Source organism: Loxodonta africana, chromosome 9 (genome assembly GCF_030014295.1).
Source record: "Loxodonta africana isolate mLoxAfr1 chromosome 9, mLoxAfr1.hap2, whole genome shotgun sequence".
Taxonomy (NCBI): Eukaryota; Metazoa; Chordata; class Mammalia; order Proboscidea; family Elephantidae; genus Loxodonta; species Loxodonta africana.
The window spans coordinates 25,505,307-25,527,879 of NC_087350.1; the positions used below are offsets into that span (position 1 = coordinate 25,505,307).

General features: G+C 36.7%; 1 protein-coding gene across 4 annotated transcripts in view; it reads left to right on the plus strand.

Annotated features, from left to right (window-relative positions):
* The window catches only part of GKAP1 (G kinase anchoring protein 1), a 94,259-nt gene that overhangs the window by 33,374 nt on the left and 38,312 nt on the right, over nt 1-22,573 (plus strand). For all 4 annotated transcript variants that reach the window (XM_064291191.1, XM_064291190.1, XM_010587487.3 and 1 more), the window contains 3 exons: nt 8,605-8,682; nt 12,730-12,853; nt 15,015-15,037. In XM_064291191.1, the coding sequence (XP_064147261.1) occupies nt 8,605-8,682; nt 12,730-12,853; nt 15,015-15,037 (225 nt within the window). The remainder of the gene's footprint in view (nt 1-8,604; nt 8,683-12,729; nt 12,854-15,014; nt 15,038-22,573) is intronic.

Genomic DNA, 22,573 nt, shown 5'->3' on the forward strand with positions numbered 1-22,573 from the left:
TGCCAGAACAAACAAATTTGTCTTGGAAGAAGTACAGCCGGTCCCTGGAGAAGGACATCATGCTTGGTAGAGGGTCAGTGAAAAAGAGGAAGACCCTCAAAGAGATGGACTGACACAGTAGCTGCAACAATGGGCTCAAGCATAACAACAATTGTGAGGATGGCGCAGGACCGGGCAGTGTTTCTGTTCTGTTGTATATAGGGTCACTGTGAGTTAGAACCAACTCTAAGGCACCTAACAACAAACATGCCTGTGGCTATAATCCCATTTGGAAATGGATTGTCTTTGTTATGTTAATGTGGCAGGGTTAGTGTAGGGTGTATCTTGAGTCACTCTCTTATTGAAATACAAAGGAGATTAAATTAGCGGGGCAAAGAGAGAGATGAGGTAAGGTAGATGCCAAGACCCGTGGAGATCTCCAAGGAACCAGGAAGCAGAAGCAAAAGAGGCAAGGACCTTTCTCCAGAGCTGATAGAGAAAAAAGCTTTTCCCTAGAGCTGACACCCTGAATTTGGACTCTGAGCCTCCTAAACTGTGAGAAAATAAATTTCTGCTTGTTGAAGCCACACCTGTGGTGTTTCTGCTATAGGAGCACTAGATAACAAAAACAGAATTTGCTACCGGCAGAGTGGGGTACTGCTTTAACAGATACCTAAAATGTGGAAGGAGTTTTGAAATTGGGTAATGGGTGGAGGTTGAAAGTGTTTTAAGGTGCCTAGTAGTAAAACCCTAGATTTCCTTGAAGAGACTGTTGGTAGAGTTATGGATGTCAGAGGCAATTCTAGTCAGGGCTCAGAAGGAAGTGAGGAAAGCTACAGAGAAAGTCTTTATTGTCTTAGAGGATACCTATGTTCCAGCAAAAGAATGTTACTAGAAATGTGGACGTTAAGTATGCTTCTGCTGAGGCTTCAAAAGACAATGATGAATTTGTGATTGGACAGTGGAGGAAGGGCAAGGCTTTTTATGCAGTGGCAGAGAACTTGTCTGAATTATGTTCAAATGTTTAGTGGAAGGAAGAACTTGTAAGTGATGAGCTTGGATATCCAGCTGAGGAGATTTCTAAGCAAGACCTTAAAGGGGCCGTGTGATTTCTCCTTTTCGCTTATAGTAGAATGTGAATAGGAGAGAGATGGACTTAAAAATGAATGGTGCATAATGAAAATAGAACTTAAAGATCTTGAAAATTTCTGTTTTACAAACTAAGGACATGTGTTCTAGAATGTTCACCAAGGATGTGGCTATACTATCTTTTGTTAAAGAGATTAAGCCTGTGACTGATGGATCTAACCACGTACCATGACAGAAAACCCATCAGCGTAGACTGAAGGGGACAGAGAAAGAAAGGAAGGAATGTTGTCTGCCACTTGAAATTCCACAGGCGGGAAACAGGCCAAAGGAGCTACAGTTGTTGTCCTTCAAGAAAAGAAAAGGGCCGTCCCTGGAGCAGCTTGGAGATTATCAGAACTTTGGAAGGAGCACAGGAAGCAGAGCCTTCTTGGCTTCAAAGGGTGGGTTCATGGTCTCCTAGGTTTCAACTTGATCCTGGAGTGTGGGGCTGCTGTTCAAGTGTGCTGGGGGATGGTTCTGCCGTGTCCAAGAGGCAGAAGAATGGGGCCTGCCAGGGCAGAGGAAGTGAGGTTACCACTCGGATGGACTAGAAGAATGGGGCCACCTGAAGCCAAGGAAGCAGAGTTGCCATCCCAGAGGGCCTGGAAGGCGTGACTGAAGCCCAGGGCCTAGGGTCCTCTACCCAGAATTCAGAGGGCATGGCAAACACCCAAAGTCTGAAGATTGGGGCTGTTGACCAGGTGGTCTCAGAGAACAGAGGATTATTGTCAAGCCTTAAGAGCTAATGTAAATTGTTCTGCTGGGATTTGGACTTGTTTGGTGCCCTTTACCTCTTCTTTTCTCTCCAGTTTCTCCTAGTTGTAATGGAAATGTCTACCTTGTGCTTGTCGCATCATTGTACTTTGGAAACAGATCATTTGTAGTCTAGATTTTACAGATTGGCAGATGAAGAGGAATCTTGCCCCAGGATGGAATATGCCTAAAGTCTCACCCATATTTGATTTAGATGATTCACAAGATGAGATTTTGGATTTGGAGTCGATTTAAGACTTCTGGGATGATGTGATGGCAAGGACATGAATTTTCAAGGGCCAAAGGGTAGAATGTTATGGATTGAATTATGTCCCCCCAAAAATGTATTGTAAATCCTAACCTCTATGTCTATGGTTATAATCCCATTTGGGAAGGGCTTGTCTTTGTTATGTTAATGAAACAAGATTAGTGTAGGGTATATCTTGAGTCAGTCTCTCTTGAGATAGAAAAGAGATTAAACAAGCGAGCAGAGAGAGACGTGGGGTAACATAATGCCATGATACGTGGAGATCGCCAGGGGACCAGGAAGCAGAAGCAAGAGACAAGGACCTTCCTCCAGAACCGACAGTGTAGAAAACCTTCCCTTAGAGCTGGCACCCTGAATTTGGACTCCTAGCCTCCTAAAGTGTGAGAAAATAATTTTCTGTTTGTTAAAGCCATCCATTTGTGGTGTTTCTGCTATAGCAGCCCTAGATAACTAAGACAACACCAAAAGATGTTTTATACTTTAAGTGGGTGAATTTTGTGGTATGTGAATTATATCTCAGTAAAGCTGTTTTTAAAAAAGCTTTGTAGGTCGTGGCTGCGATTTGACTGTAGTCATAATTTACTATTTCTGTTAATACTGAATTAAGACCAAGAGACATACTGCTCGTCAGCAGCTGCTGCCTATGAGTAAATCTCTGGGCAGATGTTCAGGTGTAGCCTCTTCTCTTCACTACGCATTGATGTTACTCATTCCAGTGAACCTTTTTTAAATGTACATCTTGATTCAAAAATAATTAACTGAATAGAAAAATCTCTTTTCATGGGTTTTCGGTGAAAAACAGACTAAATTTTATTATGTATTTCTTCCTCTTACTGTATTGATTCATACTCCACACATCACTGGTTTTGTGCAACTTTGAAGTGAAATATCTGCTAGCGGATGCATGATATTAATTGTTCTTTCATTTGGCATCCTCAAGTCCATTTGATAAAGAAACTTTGCCAGTAGCACGTTATGCTGCTTTTGTGAGTATGATGTTTGTCATTAACTTTGTGACCGATACAGTAAGTCCTTTGGCAATAGATTGACTTCTACCTTGTTTCCCTATAAGGAGTGAAAATTCGAATAAAACCTCTGTGATTTTTGGCTCTTTACTTTCTTTAGCAACAAAATTCATCTGTTTTGTGCTGGAAAGCATTCCTTAGTACTTGTTCTTGAAAGACTTAAAAAAGGTCACTGTGCTTTGTATGGAAGTGATATAAAAACTGTCACGTCCTTAGGCCACTGGTCCAACAAGGTTTCATAGCAGATGAAGCTAGGAGCAAACAGATAAATGGTGACTCCATAAATCAGAATTTGAAATACCTATTTTAATTTTCTACTTAAATTTTTTTCTTTTCAGCGGCTTACGTGGCATCACTTTTTTTTTTTTTTTTTATCGTGCTTTAGGTGAAAGTTTACAGCTCAAGTTAGTTTCTCATACAAAAATTTATACATAGATTGCTAAGTGACCCTAGTTGCTCTCTCTGTAATGTGACAGCAGGCTCCTCCTTTTCAACCTGGATTTCCTGTGTCCACTCAACCAGCTCCTGTCCTTTTGCCTTCTCACCTCCTCTCCGGACAGGAGCTGCCCATTTAGTCCCGTGTATCTACTTGAAGAAGCACACTCTTCACAAGGATCGTTCTATATCTTACAGTCTAATCTTTGTCTGAAGAGTTGGCTTCAGGAATCGTTTTAGTTCTGGGTTAAAAGTCCGGGGGCCATGTCTTCTGGGGTTCCTCTAGTCTCAGACCATTAAGTCTGATCTTTTTACTAGAATTTGGGTTCTGCGCCTTACTTCTCGCCTGCTCTGTCAGGGACTGTCTTTTGTGTTCCCTGTCAGGGCAGCCATTGGTGGTAGCCAGGCACTGTCTAGTTCTGGCCTCAGACTGATGGAGTCTCTGGTTTATGGGGCTCTTTCTGTCTCTTAGGCTAATTTTTTCCTTGACTCTTTGGTGTTCTTCATTCTTCTTTGCTCCAGGTGGGTTGGGATCATTTGATGCATCTTAGATGGCTGCTTATCAGCTTTTAAGACCCCAGATGTATGTGGGATCACATTTATCTTAAACATAGACTTACATTCTATATTCACTGTGTTAGAGTTCTGTTCATTTTTAAGTTTATGATGTTTTTATGAGTCACATTCCTAGTTCTATTCTCATTACTACTTTAAATTCTTTAGTGAACAATTGAATCATATTTATTACTTGGAGATAAATAAAATACGTAACAAAAATGCGGAGTTAATAAGTGTAAACAATACTCAAAAGATATGAAAATATATTAGCTGAGATGAACTGAACCAATGATTAGTGTGAACACATAGATGCAATTTTTGTAGAGCTTTAACAACCTTTAAAATCATAATGTTCAATAAGAATATCAGGATTTTTGGCAAAATAATTATGCCTTCCAAATTAGCGAAAGATATATGGTACATTCTTTGAAAAACACTGGGTTAGTAGATCGCAAGACACTGCTGTGGCTAATCGGTTGGCTGCGAGTGTTTGGACAGATGTCTTCAGAGTGGTACTCTGTTGTTTTACAATACCCATGTTTCCATGATGCCAAACTCTTTTCATTTGGAATTTGCTTTGCTTGGATTTAGGATGAATAAAATCGTTATGCTACCTAGTTACTAAAATTTTTTATGTCTAGTTCCAAAATATTTACTACCCTTACAGGTTTTTCATTAGTCCATCATAGTCCTTAATTGATCACAAACTCTTGAGCTATAGGTTTGCTTAAGTAGAAAAAAAAAATGTTTTACTGATAGTTGGGGAGTAGGAGGCAATGAAGGAAGCCAGTAGAAAGTGGGTCTGAAGTACTCCATCTTGGGTACATGTAAGTATCTTCTTCAATTCTGTAGGCATTTTTGAGTGCCAACTACTTCTTTTTTTCCTTTCCTTCACCTGTAGGTCCAAGGAAAATGACTGTGAGGAACTCTGAATATATATACTGTATTTATAGCAGTCCTAAGATATGTTTAGAGAATTCAGAATCATGTTTCCTTTCTCTTTCCTGACGTTTTAGTCTCTGTGCTACCATTCTCCCTTTATCTAGGGTCAAAAATCTTATCTTTGGTTCATTCTTCTTTCATACCTCATATTCAGTCAGTGTTTCAAAGCTTGACCAGTGTTTTATAAGATGTAGCCTTCATTATTTTATGCACTGCTACTTTCTGGTCCAGGTTCCTGACTGAGATTACAGTGGCTTAGCCAGTCATGTGGGTTCTAGTTTCTCATTATTCTAATATTCCAATTTATTTCTTACACATAAATCGTTATTCCTTTTTCAGCTGCCCCAAGTTCCTAATTTTTAAGGAGTAGACACTATTTCTACCCTACCTAAACAAGCTTATTTTCCACTGTTCTCTAACGTAGTGGAAGGGAGTTCTCATTTACTCTGTGTCTCATTACTGCTGTTTTGCCAGGCAGAGACTGTCCTAGGTATTTTACATGTGCTTTTTAAGTCCTCAGACCTACATGCAATGTTGGCATTCCTGTTTTCTTTTTACATATGTGAGGAAACCAAGGCATGCAGAAGTTACTTAAGTTGCCCAAGGTCACAGCTAGCATGCATGGAATAGGAATTTAAATTATCCATTTCCATGATCTCCCAAAGCCAATGTTTTTTCCAAATCTCCTTCTTGTGTAAAATTCACCTTTTATTAGGCTGGCTTTCCTTGGTATCCCATAATATATGTATTCTTAATACCGTATCCTTATTCATATGGCTCTTTTTTCTGGAATTCTTCTGTTCCTCATATCCATACCTTGGGATCAGCTTAAATTCATTTCTTTCTGTATGCCTCTCTGAATTCTGTTTGTCTTTTTTTTCCTCAACTTTTATGTCTTATTCTATTCCTGTAGCTCATATGTGTTAGTCTTGTGTCCCCAGCTGGAGTAGAAATTCTTTGAGGAAAAAAGCTGCTTCTTTAAACCCCACAGGCAGGGCACAGCACATAGAAGGCTCCCAACAAATCTTTCTTGATAGGTTGATCATATAGTGACATTTTGGGGAAGGTTTTTTTCTAGTTTTCGAAGGTTTAAATTGAAACTTAAGTCATCTTTGTCTCTTTGTATTTCCTTGTATACTAGCTTGTATTAATATTTCAAAGATAGATATGTTCTAAACTGCTATAGTTAGAAAAATGAAATGCTGAGGAGAGCCATAATTTTTACCTTAGAAGTTTCATTTCATTCAATTTTTATCATGCTATTAAAATTAAAATTAGCTACCTTAATATTCAAGTTCTGTAACAGCATAAAGAAGAATAATGACATTTTGCAAGACTCAACTTCGTAACCAATTCTCTTGCCCAGTAACTTCTTTTCGGAACATCAGTCAGAATATGTGACATATTGGCAATAATTTAAAATGCCCTTTCCACAAATATTAAATTGTCATTAATGTGAATTAAAAGTTTAGTGGTATACTGAACTTTGTTCAGAATAAGTTTAAGTAGTTTTGTTGACTTTCCCTGTGTTAGGATGACTAGTTTTTAATTATAAAGAAACATTGGACTCAGTTTGCTTTGAGTTTAGGTAGGGAAATTGGTGACTTAAACTTTCTTTTTGTGTAACACTGACATGATTTCAATTTTTTTAACCTTATAACTGTATATTGCCTGTTTTTGAATACTCATTTATATAGTAAATTATCTAAAAGCTTAATTATCTAAAAGGTTTATTATTTTTTCCTGCTCATTACTAATTCAGATTGGATTAATTTTTTAACTCTTTTCAATTATTTATGAAATATGTACAGTTTACTCTGGGGTTAATCAGATTTTCAAGTGTTATATACCCTAGTTTGCTGCACTATTTACTATTTTAATTCTAGTTTTAGTTTTTCTCTGAGTTAAACTGATGTTTTTCTGTGGTAAACTTTATCTTTTTTTCTCTTTTGCTACTATGTCAATATAGAATTAGACGAGATGGTTCCAGAGAAATGACTTTGGTTAGGAATAAAGTTTAGTTTATGGTGTCCAGTACTAACATTTTTCTAGTTTTCAAGGTATCGCTTTGAAGTAGATCACCCATTTTTGGAGTTGGTTTTTGTCGTAGTTAAGCAACAGAAACTGAGCTCAAGAAATTTAGGCAAAAATCATTTGTTGGAAGGATACTGAGTGATTCACAGCTTAGAATTCAGAACTAAACAACTAGGCCTTGGGAGAGATAGGGACTAGGCACTTCTGGGGCACAGAGGCCAGAACTAGTAGACTTCACTTTTGCAGAGGTATCATCAGGCGATTGAGTACTCCTTTGTGTTTTCTTTCTAAATTTAATTCTTGGGAGAGCAAAAAAAAGTTGGCTCACTTGCCCCACACCTTGTTGTTGATGATGGTAGCTTGGATGCATGTCTGGGTACAGTGGTGAATGGGGTACAGTGTTATATGTTGGCAGTCCTGCCAGAATCCTAGAACATTGAAATAAAATGTAGTTACTCAAAAGAATAAATGAGAAGAGTGAGCTAATTAAATCAGGTGGACACTTGAAAAAAAAAAAAAATCCTAGGCATTGAAAAAATAAATAAATAAATAAATGAAGGATTCTGAATAGACAAAAACAGATGTCCACTAAATTTATATTTTTGTCATCTGGTACATATAGGTGGACACATAAATGTACACAATTCCAGAATGTTTATTCCTGTCATGTTATCAGTGTTCTGTATTCAGCTGCAAGTAAACTACTAACCTTATCCCCAATAATAGACAACCCAAAGTCCTATCCAACTACTGCAGCAATTTTATTTGGTGGTTAGGAAATGTAATTCTTGGAGAGTAATTTGATTGGAGGGTGGTGGAAGCTATATTGGAATAAGTTAAAATGAGGTGGGTGATGAGAAAGAGGAACCAATAGATATGGGTTTCAAAAATGCAGTTTTTTAATAGAACTAGATTATTTAAAAATAGGGCAACCATATAGTTTATCGTTTTGAGGGTAAAAGGACACATTGTAAGTAATTATGTTGTAACATCAGGTATAAACCAGGAAGTTTGGTCATCATATTTAAAGGTTCCATACCTATGGTTTATTATGTATTATGGAAATGGTATAACATATTTAATAATGCTTATTATTCTTTTCCATTGTTCTTGCATTTTTTGAGTAATAATCACTGTTATAAAACTGGATGCTGTCTCTGACATCTCCTAGAGTATCTTTTTATTTAAATGCAAGGTTTTTTCTTTTATTAAAGTGAAAAAGCAAGGTTATGTAATATATAACAAATAATTGACAATGAAGGGAGAAATTGAAATCTCAAAATTGGAAGTTTTTCATTTGGTATCTTCTATAATATACAGGGTTCTCTAGTTTGGCGTAGATAGATAACTTTAGAGATTACCGATGTTATTTTTTAATGTATTTGTTTCCTTTTCCTGTATATATTGTCATGGTTATTTTGCTTGTGCGGTATAATTAATGTTATTATCTGTTTATTGTGAAACTTTTTTGTTTTTTTTTAGCTGACATCTGAAATGTTTGAAGCAGATCTTGAGAAGGCATTGTTGCTGAGTAAACTAGAATATGAAGAGCACAAAAAGGTATTTACACATTTATTGATTGGACATTTTAGAAGTTTAAGTAGTCAAAGGTTAGGTTTTTCCTGAATTTTAGATAAAAGTTTTAAAGTTTGTCCTAAAAACTCATCATTTTAATAAAATAATATCAAAATGTTTTTAAAATAAGAGTCCTCAAATTTTGAGAGACAACAGGAGCACGTGGACTAAGTTTTGTCTGGTAATTTGGAGTGTTTAATTAAGAAATTCTTCCACCCAAAACGAATGGAAGGAGAGGAAATGAAATTCACAGCAGACGATTTATTTTAACTTACTTTCAATGAACATAGGAAATAACTAGATTTAAAAATTTAAGTAAGTATGGGTGTTGTAGCCTAGGAACATTCCTCAAGAGACCCTGTGGTCAAGAGACCACAGCACTTAGCTAAAGTAAATGGGAGGCCGTTTCTAATATTTTGGCCCAGTAAAATTCAGTATTTGTCACTGAGCCTCAATATTGGACTGTGTGCTGAAATGGCATTCTGTAGTTTGCGGCCGTAGGAACATTTAAGTAAAACCTAGTGTTGGTTTCTGTATTTAAATTGTGTGAGCATTTATTATTTTCTTATCATTTAAAAATGTAGCCCTTTACACTTAATGAGATGTTTTGCCTGTAAAATTTATTCTTGCTTGTGATGACTCAGTGATTGATTGATTGTGGTCACTGGTCACAGTTAAGGGCCTTTAGCTCCTTCATTCAAGATGAAAGGAAAAGAGGAAATAAAACTCACAGTAGATGATTTTGATACTTAATTAAAGTTTGGGAAAAGGACAAAAGTTGCAGGCAAAATGAACTTTGTGTATTGTATATGTTATTTCTATTTTCCACATCCCTATTATCTGTTATTCTAAATGATCAGGCATGTTGCTTACCCCTTTAGACACCCGTCAGGCAGTTACAAAAATGGATACATCTAGCTTTGCTATGATTTAATCATTTAAACAGACTTTCAGGTTACACTGGAAAGCTCCTGTCTTGCTCAAATAGTAGATAAAATTTAGCAAATGGAATATTATGTTGCAATAATGATGTGTTGTGTGAGGTGTATGTGTAGATAATAAAGTTAAAAAGATTAGCCTTATCCATAAAGGAGGAATAGAGTAGATGAGGTTGATAAAATAACATACTCCCAACAGAGGAAGGAGAAGAGTCAGGAATGGGAAGATAAAATGGAATATGTGCCTAATTGCCTCCATGAACAACTGCCTCCTTTGCTATAAGACCGGAACTGGATGGTGTCTGGCAACTGTTACTGAACATTTTGATCGAAGACTCCATAGAAGAATTTTGATCAAAAAGGGGGTAAATGCAGAACTGAATTTAAAATTCTCATGTACTGTAGACTTTACGAAGCCATGGAGGCTGGATAAACCCTCAAAACTGTTGCCCTGAGATAATCTTTAAACCTTAAACCAAAAATATCCCTCGAAGTCTTCTTAAAACCAAATAATTTAGCTCAACTAGTGTAAAAAAAAAAAAATTTTTTTCTTTCTAGTGTATAAAGTGTTTATACACTCAATACCATGCATATTATAACTATAATAAAAACAAAAATTCATGCCTTGGCCTGTAACCCCCTTCTAGTGACCACCTTCTTTTTCTTCTCCTTCCTTTCCGGACCAAACTTAAGACAATAACCTACAGCCAATTTCTTCTCTCAGTCTCATCCTACTGAAATCTGGCTTCTGCCAGTCTCTTGGCACTAAAGTTAAGGTCAGCCTCCTCCAAATTGCCAAATGTTGTAGGTATTAAACAATGTCTCCCTTGAGCATTATGTTCTTTTAAGATCTGTCTGTGTAGGATCAAATTGACAACAGCAACTCAGAAGATTAGATAGGAACCTTAGGGGGCAGTGAGTTTATATTAATGGGGAGAAACAACTCAGAAAAGGTAGGTGAAAATAGTTGCACAACTTGAAGAGTGTAATCAGTGTCACTGAATTGTCCATGTAGAAACTTGAAGGTGTATGTTTTTGCTGTGTATATTCTCAACAGCAACAACAACAAAAAATAAATTATTAAAAGAAAACCCTGTGGTTTTCGAAATGGAACAACCAGAACAGAAATAATAAGAGTGTTAACACATTGTGAAAATGTAACCAGTGTCACTGAGCAAATTTGTGTAGAAAGTATTAAACGGGAAACTAATTTTCTGTGTAACAAACCTTTACTGAAAACACGATAAAATGTTATTTAAAAAAAAAAAAAAGGATATCATGCTCCCAGCCAGTTTTCTTAGCAGAGTTATAGGCCTGGTACCCCAAAATACTGGTTTTATCAGGCAATAAAGACTGTCAGAGAACTGAGGGATTCCTTGTATGCTATAGCTAGTTTGATACAGTCATTGAGTTAAATCAGTAGTCTGGTAAAATAACCTTTATTTTCTAACCTAAAGAATTTTATAATTGCTAACTAAAGTTTGGGATGGCATTTTCTATTCTGTTCTAAAACTCGTTCATCAAATATATTTGAATAACCAAAATATGCTAGGCACACAGAATACAAAGATAAAGACATGGTCCCATCCCAAGAGTTTAGAGGAGGGAGACATACATATGTATTCTTGAGAGATGAATGTCCTCGGTGCAGTTGGGATTACAGAAAAATAGCATTTTCTGTGCCTTTGATGGCAGTGGGTTTTAGAAAAGAATTGTTAAAGAGAAGTCTTAATAGATCAGTTACAAGTTCACCAGGTAGACAATAGGAGAGCAGACATTCCCAGGCAAGGACTAGCAAGTGTTCAAAACATGTACATATGAAAGTATAGTGTATTTGAAAAACTACAATTTAGGAACCTAGAGTCACTGGAGGTAATAGTCAGAAGGATAGGATATAAAGAATTTTGTATACTAGCTGTGGTTCCTAACCAAAAGGTCAGCAGTTTGAATCCACCAGGCGCTCCTTGGAAACCTTAAGGGGTAGTTGTATTCTGTCTGTTAGGTTCGCTATGAGTCGGAATTGACTACGGCAATGGGTTTGGTTTTTTTTTTTTAATATATATACACCAGGCTAAAGAGATTGAGTTTTACATATCTGTTGTCAGACAGCTACTGAGTATTTTTAACTTTTACATTGATTTCAGATTTTCATTTTAGGAACTTGTGCTGTAGCAGTGTAGAAGATGGATTGAGGGGCTAAAATTAGAAACTGTTGCAGTGTCCAAGCAAAAGAAGCTAGAGAAATTACAGAGGATACAAAGAAAAGAGAATAGATTGAAGAGATCTTTAGGAGATAAAATCAACAGGACTTAGTGACTAATTTGGATATAGAGTGTGTAGCAAGAATAGGCAAAGATGACTGTAAAGTTTTTAGTGGGGGCATTTGTGTAAATGATAGTGGCAATAAACAAGGTAATTACTATAGAGTTAAGTGGGGAAGGCAGAGTGGGTGAGATGGAAGGATATCATAGTTAGCTTGGAGATGCTTATTAAACATTCCAGATGAGTCGTCCATACATACAGAAGTCATCCAGATATAGGTAGGTATAAAGCATTAAGAAAAATAAGTTAAAAAAGGAATAATGGCTAACATCAACTACATTTTTAAGAAGAGGATTAGGGAAGAGAAGCCAGTGCAGGAGACAGAGAAGTAGTCAGAAATGAATGACAAAATCAGGTGATGCTTTAATACCTATAACATTTGGCAATTTGGAGGAGGTTGACCTTGACTTTAGTGTCAAGAGAATGGCAGAAGCCAGATTTCAGTAGGATGAGAAATTAAATGAGAGAAGAAATTGGCTGTAGGTTATTGTCTTAAGTTTGGTCCGGAAAGGAAGGAGAAGAAAAAAAAAGGTGGTCACTAGAAGGGGGTTATAGGCCAAGGTATGAATTTTTGTTTTTATTATAATGTATAATATGCATGGGATTGAGTGTATAAACAAACAGGTATACTTTGGCTAGCTTAAGGTTTTAGATTTTTTAGTATTTACTTTTTATTCTTAAAAAAACAGAACTTTAAGAAATGTATTAGCTGTTAATGGACTGATGTTACTAATGTAAACTAAGCTTAATTATTGTTGGTAATTCCTTTCAGGAATATGAAAATTCTGAATATGCTTCAGCTCAGTCAAAGGGTATGAATAAAAAAGATAAAAAAAAGAATCAGCAGGGAAAAGACAAACCTCTCACAGTATCACTAAAAGATTTTCAATCTGAAGGTAATGTATGTGTGAAATATATTATGCTAGACGTATTCTAAGGCTCTGTATTTGTTCTATGATTTAAGTCGTAAGTAACCTTTCTAATTTTTAAAAATAAGGGAAAGTTGTTTCATTGATATGTTATTTAGAATATAAAAAAATGTGAACTTGTTTGGAAATAAACCATTTGAGGATTAAAGTAATTTAAAAATCAGTAATTAGAAGCCCATAAAACTTGAGTAAGAATTTATCTTTTTGTATTCGGAGTTTCTTTTCTAAAACTCACTGAAAGTAAAAACTGACATTCATAGTTTTGGAGTTATCTTGAAACACACTATTGTCCTTATACATGAAGTGATTTCACTTACACTAGTCCAAGGATAGTATCTTCAGATTTCATCTGTTGTTGGTCATCCTCTTCAGGTTATTTGCAATTTCATCTTAGAAAATTAAAATATAAATTTTAGAATGAAGCATATTACTGGAAAACTGTTTATAATATCATTTGTGTTTTTAATTGAACAGAGAAGACAAAGAAATTATATCATCCATCAAACTTTTGAAGACAGACCAAAGCACATTATTATTATTTTTAAGACATGTTACTGTTTAATGCAGGAAATGGTAAAAACCCTAAACCTCCGGTGTCTAATATGATAACCACTATTCATGTGTGTCTCGTGTGACAATTTAAATATAAGTTAATTAAAATTGGCTAAAATAAACAATTTAGTTCCTCAGTTGCATTAGCCACCTTTCAAGTGCTCCGTAGCCACATATGACAAGTAGCTTCCATATACTCCAGCACATAGAACATTGTGATGATCACAGAAAATTTTATTCAACAGCATTGCACCTATACCATCAGAATAATTGCTGACCAAATGAAGAGCTATCTGTTCATTGACAAAGCAATATGTTTGATTCATATGAATTTAGCCTTACATTGGGCATTTGTTCTGTGAGGATTAATAATACCACAGCAGTAATCTTAAAAAAATCTAAATACTTTTGTTTTCAGAAACACACCATTTGGTGAAGTGAGGAATGCATTTAGAGGGTTATGTTGCTTTCATTTGAGAGTCAAGAGTTTCTCCTATAATCTGCCTCTCTTATTAAGTTGTTTTGCTTTGGGATTAAAAGAATATATGCATGTTAAAATAAAATTTTCAAGGTTAGTAAGAAAGATTTTATTTGAGAAATTTATTTCATTAAAGACTAGGCAGAAATAACCATGGAAAGAATGCTTTTTAAAACTATTTTCCATATGTTTAATTTATTAAGTACTATGTAAATTGATTGGATACACTGAGAAAGATATCAATGTGATAACTGTTAAAGGGAAGCTACACAACTTGTGATTTTGGCATTATTTTTAGTCTTTAAGAGTGGGAAATTTCTGTTGTACACAAGAAGCATTAGATACCCCGATCATTTCCCATTTAAATATGAGCACTTGCCTCTTATTTGTGCTTTAGGTCATCCTTGGATATGTGTAGATTCCCTGATGTTTTCCTTGTGTTTATCCTGCCCTCAGTAATCCCTTTTTAGTAATGCTTGTTGTTACTAAGTCAGCAATTTGTTTTGTCTAGATATATTTAATTATCACGGGTTCTTTTTTTGTATTCGTTCTATATATATACATCAATTTTTTAAATTTTTATAGTATCAGATTACTATGATGTATATTTTTTAAAATAAAAAAAAAGCTAGCAGTTTTAAAGGTCACAAATTATTATTTTACCTTTGATTTCATTCTACAAGGCATGGTCTGAACGTTTTTTTGTAGTTATTAGTACCTGGTGATTTGAATTTTGGACATACTTGTCCTCCCTCAGTCTGCCCTCTGGCCCCCAAATTATGGAAACCATAAAAGTGAACTATGTGGAATTCAATTGTTTAAAAATAATACCCTTTGGTGTGGGTGGTGTTTACTGAGTTCTTGTAACACTAGTAAGGCCTGATCCCTAGGCTGAGCAAATTAATGGTAGACTCTAATCCCTAGAAAAATAAATCAGACCTGAGTTCTAGAAAACCCCTAGATGACTTCTAAAACTCTTACTGTAATTTTGAAATTATTTTCAGATACTTGGAATTTTTTATATGTTAAAGAATTCTGTGTGTTGATTTCCTTCAGTGAAGTTGCACCATTTGTTTTTTTTTTTTTTTTCATTTACAGATCACGTTAGTAAAAAGTCTGAGGTAAGTCTTAATTTAACCATCTTCATTCTAGAAAATACTTGATCATTTTAAGAATAATACTCTTAATGCTTAGCAGTAAGTCTTTTACAACTTATGGCCATTGAAAGGATAACCCATAGGTTTTTTTGAGTGAACCTAATCATGCTTCTGAATATTATAAGGGTATAAGATACATCATAGTAGAATAAAAATAAATAATGTATGTGAAGTATAATATAATTTGGCTTTATTATTCTGAATTTTTTTGTGGATCAGAAGGCCTGCTACTTGAGTGCCAAACTTAAAATTTCAGAGGAAAGTGGCGAAACAGTCTTAAGACTGTATTTTAATCTTCGCTAAAAACTTACCCTGAGACTGTCTCTCAAGGTATTTTGGAATTAAAGAAATTGCGAAGTGACCTGTGATTATGTAGTTTTACCCATTGGTGAGGTTAACCTGGATAGTTACATCTCTTACCATTCACTGTTAGAGGATTGTGCAAAGCCTACATACATGCCTGGTTTTGTTGGTATCTTTCATGTTTTTTTTTCAGTGCTTCCTTTTCGACCCAATTCTTTGTAATCTCTCTCACGCTGCAACAATTAGAATAGAAATGACACTTGCTAGAATGGAGAAAGGGAGACAATTAGCTTTTCTCCGTTAGATGTCTGAGAGATATTGGCTACCACTGCTACCCAGACCCCTTCACTACAGTGTAGTCAAGAACATCCCAAGAGAATTCGAGATAAGTAGAATGAATAAGAGAGTAGGTTCTTGTACATACCTCTTTGTAAAACCTTAGCTTATAATAACTTGTAAGGAGCATTGTATGATCTTTAAAGTTACTTTTTTGTTTGTTTTTTCATCTTAATATGTTGTCTTTTTAAGTACCTGTACTGGTGGGAAGAGTATAGCATATGTACCCGTTTCTCTTAGTCCCATTTTTATCCAGCCTTCATGATGCCAGTCCTTCTAATATGTCCTATAGCTTTAAAATTTTAGTGATCATCATATGTCTTGAGGCCTGAAAGATCAAGTCTTCAGTATGCTTGAATAGACCATCTCTGGAAGGGTATGTAAGAATTATGACAGTAGTTGCCAAAGGTAGGGAAGAGGGGATTACTGAGACAGACATAAAAGAAGGGCTTACTTTTCACTGTATAAACTTTTGAATTTTCTGTAATGTCTGTGTACTACTAATTTAAAAATTATATTACAATAGAATGCCCTTGGGTGAGGGAGGGAGCTGGAGAACAAAACCAGTCCTATCTGGCTCCACAGCCTTCTCCTTTTTTATTGCAGTTTATCTTCACCATGTTTACCTTTAGGTGGTTAAATGAGCTTGAATAAGTAATTTATTCACTTTAGGCCCTCGTTATATTTGCCTTTATTTTTAAAAGTAAACTCAAAGGAATAAGGAGGAAAATAGAAAATAATCATTAGATTTTTGTTTGTATAGGATAAAAACCTGATTTATGTAGTATTTTAGTAATATTTCTACCACGCATCTGTTAGTTTGTCCTACTGTGGTGGCTTGCATGTTGCTGTGATCCTGGAAGCTATGCCACAGGTATGTCAGATACCAGCAGGGCCACCAATGGTGGGAGGTTTCAGCGGAGCTTCCAGACTAAAACAGACTAAGCAGAAGGTCCTGGTGGTCTACTTCTGAGAAAATCGGCCAGCAAGAACCTTACGAACAGCAGCGGAACGTTGTCTGATACGGGGCCAGAACACGAGCCCGCAGGTCGGGAGGCACTCAGAACATGCCTGGGAAGAGCTGCCTCTTCACGGTAGTGTTGACCTTGATGACCTGGATGGGGTCAGGATTTCAGGACCTTCATTGCTGATGTGGCATGACTCAAAATGAGAAGAAACAGCTGCATCACCCATTAATAATCAGAACATGGAATGTACAAAGTATAAATGTGGGAAAACTGGAAGTCAAAAATGAAATGGAATGCATAAAAATCAATATCCTAAGCATTAGTGAGCTGAAATGGACTGCTGTTGGCCGTTTTGAATCAGACAGTCGTGTGGTCTACTGTGCCAAGAATGACAAATTGAACAGGAATGCATTGCATTCATCGTCTGAAGGAACATTTCAAGACGTATCCTGAAGTGCAGTGCTGTCAGTGATAGGATAATGTCTATACACCAACAAGGAAGACCAGTTAATATGATTATTATTCAAATTTATGAACCAACCACTAAGGCCAAAGATGACGAAATTGAAGATTTTTACCAACTTCTGCAGACTGAAATTGATCAAACATGCAGTCAGGATGCACTGATAAATTATTGGTGATTGGAATGCAAAAGTTGAGAACAAAGAAGAAAGATCGGTAGTTGGAAAATATGGCCTTGGTGATAGAAACAACACCAGAGATTGCAGGATAGAATTTTGCAAGACCAACGACTTCTTCATCGCAAATACCTTTTTTCAGCAACATAAACAGCAACTATGTATGTGGACCTCACCAGATGGAAAATCAAATCAGCTACACCTCTGGAAATAGACAATGGGAAGGCTCGATATCATCAGTCAGAACTGGGCCAACTGCGAAACAGACGATCAGTTTCTCATAGGCAAGTTCAGGTTGAAGTTGAAATTTAAACAAGTCCATGAGAGCCAGAGTACGACCTTGAGTATATCCACTTGAATTTAGAGACCATCTCAAGAATAGATTTGTGCATTGAACACTAATAATGGAACACCAGACAAGTTGTTGGATGACACCAAGATCATCATACATGAAGAAAAAAAAGGAAAGAAAGACAAAATGAATGTCAGAAGAGACTCTGAAACTTGCTCTTGAGTGTAGAGTAGCTAAAACAAATGGAAGAAATGATCATGTAAAGGAGCTGAACACACAATTTCAAAGGACTGCTTAAGAAGAAATATGCAAAGACCTGGAGTCAGAAAACGAAAAGGGAAGAACACACTTAGCATTTCTCAAGCTGAAACAACTGAAGAAAAATTCAAGCCTCAAGTTGTAAGTTTGAAGGATTCTGTGGGCAAAATGGAAACCCTGCTGGTATAGTGTTAAGAGCTTGGCTGCCAGTCAAAAGGTCAGCAGTTAGAATCCAGCAGGCACTCCTTGGAAACCCTGTGGGCAGTTCTACTCTGTCTATAGGGTAGCTGTGAACCGGGATCAACCCAACAGCAGTGGGTTTGGTTTTTTTGTTTATGGGCAAAACATTGAATGATGCAGGAAGCATCAAAACGAGATGGAAGGAATACAGAGAGCCACTGTACCAAAAAGTGTAGATCAACGTTTAGCCATTTCAGGGAGTAGCATATGATCAGGAGCCAATGATATTGAAGAATATTGAATATACCATCTTCAGCTACACTGAAGATACTGGTGAAAAACAAGGCTCTAGGAATTGATGGATGTTTCAAAAAACGGATGCAGTGCTGGAGGTACTCTTCCATACCAAGAAATTTGGAAGACAGCTATCTGGCCAGCCAACTGGAAGAGATCAGTATTTGTGCCCATTCCAAGGAAAGATGATCTGACAGAATGAGGAAATTATCGAACAATATCACACACAAGTAAAATTTTGCTGACGATAATTAAAAAACGGTGGCAGCGATACATCAACAGGAAACTGCCAGGAATTTAAGCTGCATTCAGAAGAGAATGTGTAACGAGGAATATCATTGCTGATGTCAGGTGGATCTTGGCTGAAAGCAGAAAATACCAGAAATATGTTTACCTGTGTTGTATTGACTATGCAGAGGCATTCAACTGTGTGGATTATAACACATTATGGCTAAGATTGTGAGGAATGGGAATTCCAGAACATTTCATCGTGTTCATGGGAACCTGTACATAGACCAGGAGGCAGTCATTGGAACAGAACAAGGGGATACTGCATGGTTTAAAATAAAAAAATGTGGGTCAGAGTTGTTTCCTTTCACCATGCTTATTCAGTCTGTATGCTGAGCAAATAATCCGAGAAGCTGGACAGTATGAAGAAGAATGCAGTATCAAGACTGGAGGAAGACTAGTTAACAACCTGTGATACGCAGATAACACAACCTTGTTTGCAGAAAGCAAAGAGGACTTGGAGCTCTTACTGATGAAGATCAAAGATCACAGCCTGGATTACACCGCAGCATAAAACAAAAGTCCTTACAACCGGACCAGTAAGCAACATCATAATAAATGGAGAAAATACTTAAGCTGTGAAGGATTTCACTTTACTTGAGTCCACAGTCAGCGCCCATGGAAGCAGCAGTCCAGAAATCAAATAACATATTATATTGGGCAGATCTGGTGCAAAAGACCTCTTTAAAGTGTTGAAAAGCAAAGATGGCACTTTGAGGACTAAGGTTTACCTGACCCAAGCCATGATATTTTAATTCATCTTATATACATGGGAAAGCTGGATAGTGACTAAGTAGGACTGAAGAAGAATCACTGCCTTTGAATTACAATATTGGGGAAGAATATTGAATATACCATGGACTGCCAGAAGAACGAACAAGTCTTTCTTGGAAGAAGTACAGCCAGGGTGTTCCTTGGAAGCGAGAATGGTGAGACTTTGCCTCTCTCCCCCCAAAAATGTGTGTATCAACTTGGTTAGGCCATGATTTCCAGTATTGTGTGGTTGTCCTTCATTTTGTGATTGTAATTTTATGTTGAAAGGATTAGGGTGGCATTGTACCACCACCCTGACTCAGGTCGCCTCTCTGATCTCAAGGTAAAGGGAGTTTCTGTGGGTTGTGGCCTTTATCAAGAGATAAAAGGAAAGGGAAGCAAGCAGAGAGTTGGGGATTTCATACCACCAAGAAAGCAGCACCAGGGGCAGAGCGTGTCCTCAGGACAAGGAGTCCCTGTACCTGAGAAGCTCCTCAACCAGGGGGAAGCCTTCCTCCAGAGCCAACAGAGAGAAGAAGCCTTTCCCTGGAGCCAACACCTTGAATTTGGATTTGTAACCTACTAGACTGTAAGAAAATAAATTTCTCTTTTTTAAAGCCATCCACTTGTGGTATTTCTGTTATGGCAGCACTAGATGACTAATTCATTGCACACCTTGGACATGTTATCAGGAAGGAACAGTCCCTGGAGAAGGACGTCATGCTTCATGAAGTAGAGGGGTCAGTGAAAAAGAGGGAGACCCTTGATGAGATGGATTGACACGGTGGCTGCAACAGTGGGCTCAAGCATAACAGTGATCATGAGGATGGCACAGGACTGAGCAGTGTTTCTGTTCTGTTGTACATGGGGTCACTATGAGTTGAAACTGACTCGACAGCACCTAACAACAACTTACTAGCTGAAAAGTAAGGTTGGATTTGTTGATTTCTAAAATTATGATAAATGATCTATGATTGAAATAAATAATAAAATATACAGTAAAAAAGGAACCCTATCAGTATTAATAGTACCAAAACACAGGAGAGTAGCGATAAATAAGTTGTCGTTATTAGTTGCCGTCAAGTCAATTCCAGCACATTGCAACCCCGTGTGTGCAGAGAACTGTTCCATAGGGTTTTCAAGGCTGTGACCTTTCGGAAGCAGGTGGCCAGGCCTGTCTTCTGATGCCCCACCGAGTGAGTTTGAACCACCAACCTTTTGGCTGGCAGTCAAGCGCTTTACCATTTGTGCCATCCAGGGACTCCAGTAATAGACTATTTAATTTTAAAAACAAATTTCACCTAGCTTTTAGAAAACTCACCTAAATTGTATGAGACTGACTTGATTTGTAAACTTACACTTAAAGCACAATAAAAGTTAAAAAAAAAAAAAAAAAAAACTCACCTAAAATATGGCTTTACCCAATTAGTTCTCCTATTTCCCACTCCTCTTGATGGTGCTGAGCTTATTTCTTGTTACCACGCCTTTGCTTATTTGTATTTGTTAGCTGTCCTTGGTTGTAAGTAACTGAAGTCCAGCTCAATCCAGCATAAGCAAAAAAGGGGCGCTTACTTGGTTCCTATACCCAAACGTGGAAGAAAAGGAAGAGAGCTGGTCTCAGAGTTGACTGTATTCAGGGATTAGGCAACTTTGGGACTTTCCATTTCTCTCTCTCTCTCTTCCCCTGCTCAGTTGCTGTCTGTGGCTTCACCTCAGGACGTGATTACTGGGGGATCTTGGATTACATCCTTGCAATTAGAGATCCAAAGGAAAAGAGAGCCATTCTTCCACTTCCAGCTTGGAAATACCAGGGAGAATTAGCAAAGGGCAGAATGAGAGATTAGGAAGATGTAATGATAATGTGATTGCTAGTTATTCCAGAATTGTATGTCATGGTGGCAAATAATTCCCCATATGAAGTAGGAGCTGTCACTAGAAGAAAAGGGGTGGGGAGGCCAGTAATAAAACAAATATTTCTAACTAGTTTAATGTACCCAGAGAGCCCTTCTCTTTTATTTCTTGGTACACTATTCCAAATTATTAGAGATTAAAAAAAAAAAAAGAATCCAAAAATAAAACAATGACCCCCCCCATGTACTCCTCACTCAACTTTAACAGCTCACAACACATGACCAATCTTGTTTTGTCTGTATTTCCACTAGTCTCCCATAACTGTATTATTTCAAAGCAAATCCCAGACATCTTAATTTCACCAATAAATATTTCAGTATGTGTATTTTAAAGGTAAGATGTTTTCTTTGTTTTTAACATAGTGCCACTATTACACGTAAAACATTTAACAATGGATGTTTTAATACCAAATATCCAGCCTGTTTTCAAATTTCCCGAATTATGTAAAAAAACTTTTCTAGTTGATTTGTTGTATTTAGATAGCAACAAGGTCCACTAATTGCATTTGTTTGATACCTTTTTGTTTGTTTCTTATGTCATTTAAAATTTAAAATAAATTTTTTGTTGAAAATACCATATCTTTACACCAGTAACACACTCCTTCTACATTTGTTTGCTAACCTCACCCTCTCCCTGTGAAGTATTTTTATAAGCTCACTATGCTAATTTTATTTTTACAGCAACATGTAAAAAGATTGGTATAGCAGCACTTAGGAAAATATCTCACAGGGAGGGGAAGGGTGCAGTTGGCAGACAAGTGTAGAAGGCATACACTATTTGCATAAAAATATAGTATACACAGCAAAACATACACCATCTTAGCAATTTCCGTATGTACAATTCAGTGACATTGATTACATTCTTCAAGTTGTACTACCATTCTTGCTGCACTTTTCCAAATTGTTTCACATCGTTATCTTAAATTCACTGCCCCCTAAGCTTCCCACCCAACCTTTCCAGTTGCTGTTGTCAGTTTGTTCTCACATAGATAATTCTTTAGGAGAGCACAATGCTCAAATCAGACATACTTCACTAATTAAGATAAGCTGTTTTTTGGTACAAAGAGGACTTCAGGGGATAGTTTCGGTTTAAGGTTTGAAGTTTAAAGGTTATTTCAGGGCAGTAGTTTCTTGGGTTTATCCAGCCTCAATGGCTTCAGAAATTCTGGAGTCCATGAAAATTTGAAATTCTGTCCTGCATTTTCCCCCTTTTGATCAAGATTCTGCTATAGAATTTTTTTTATCAAAACATTCAGTTGTAGTAGCCGGGCACCATCAAG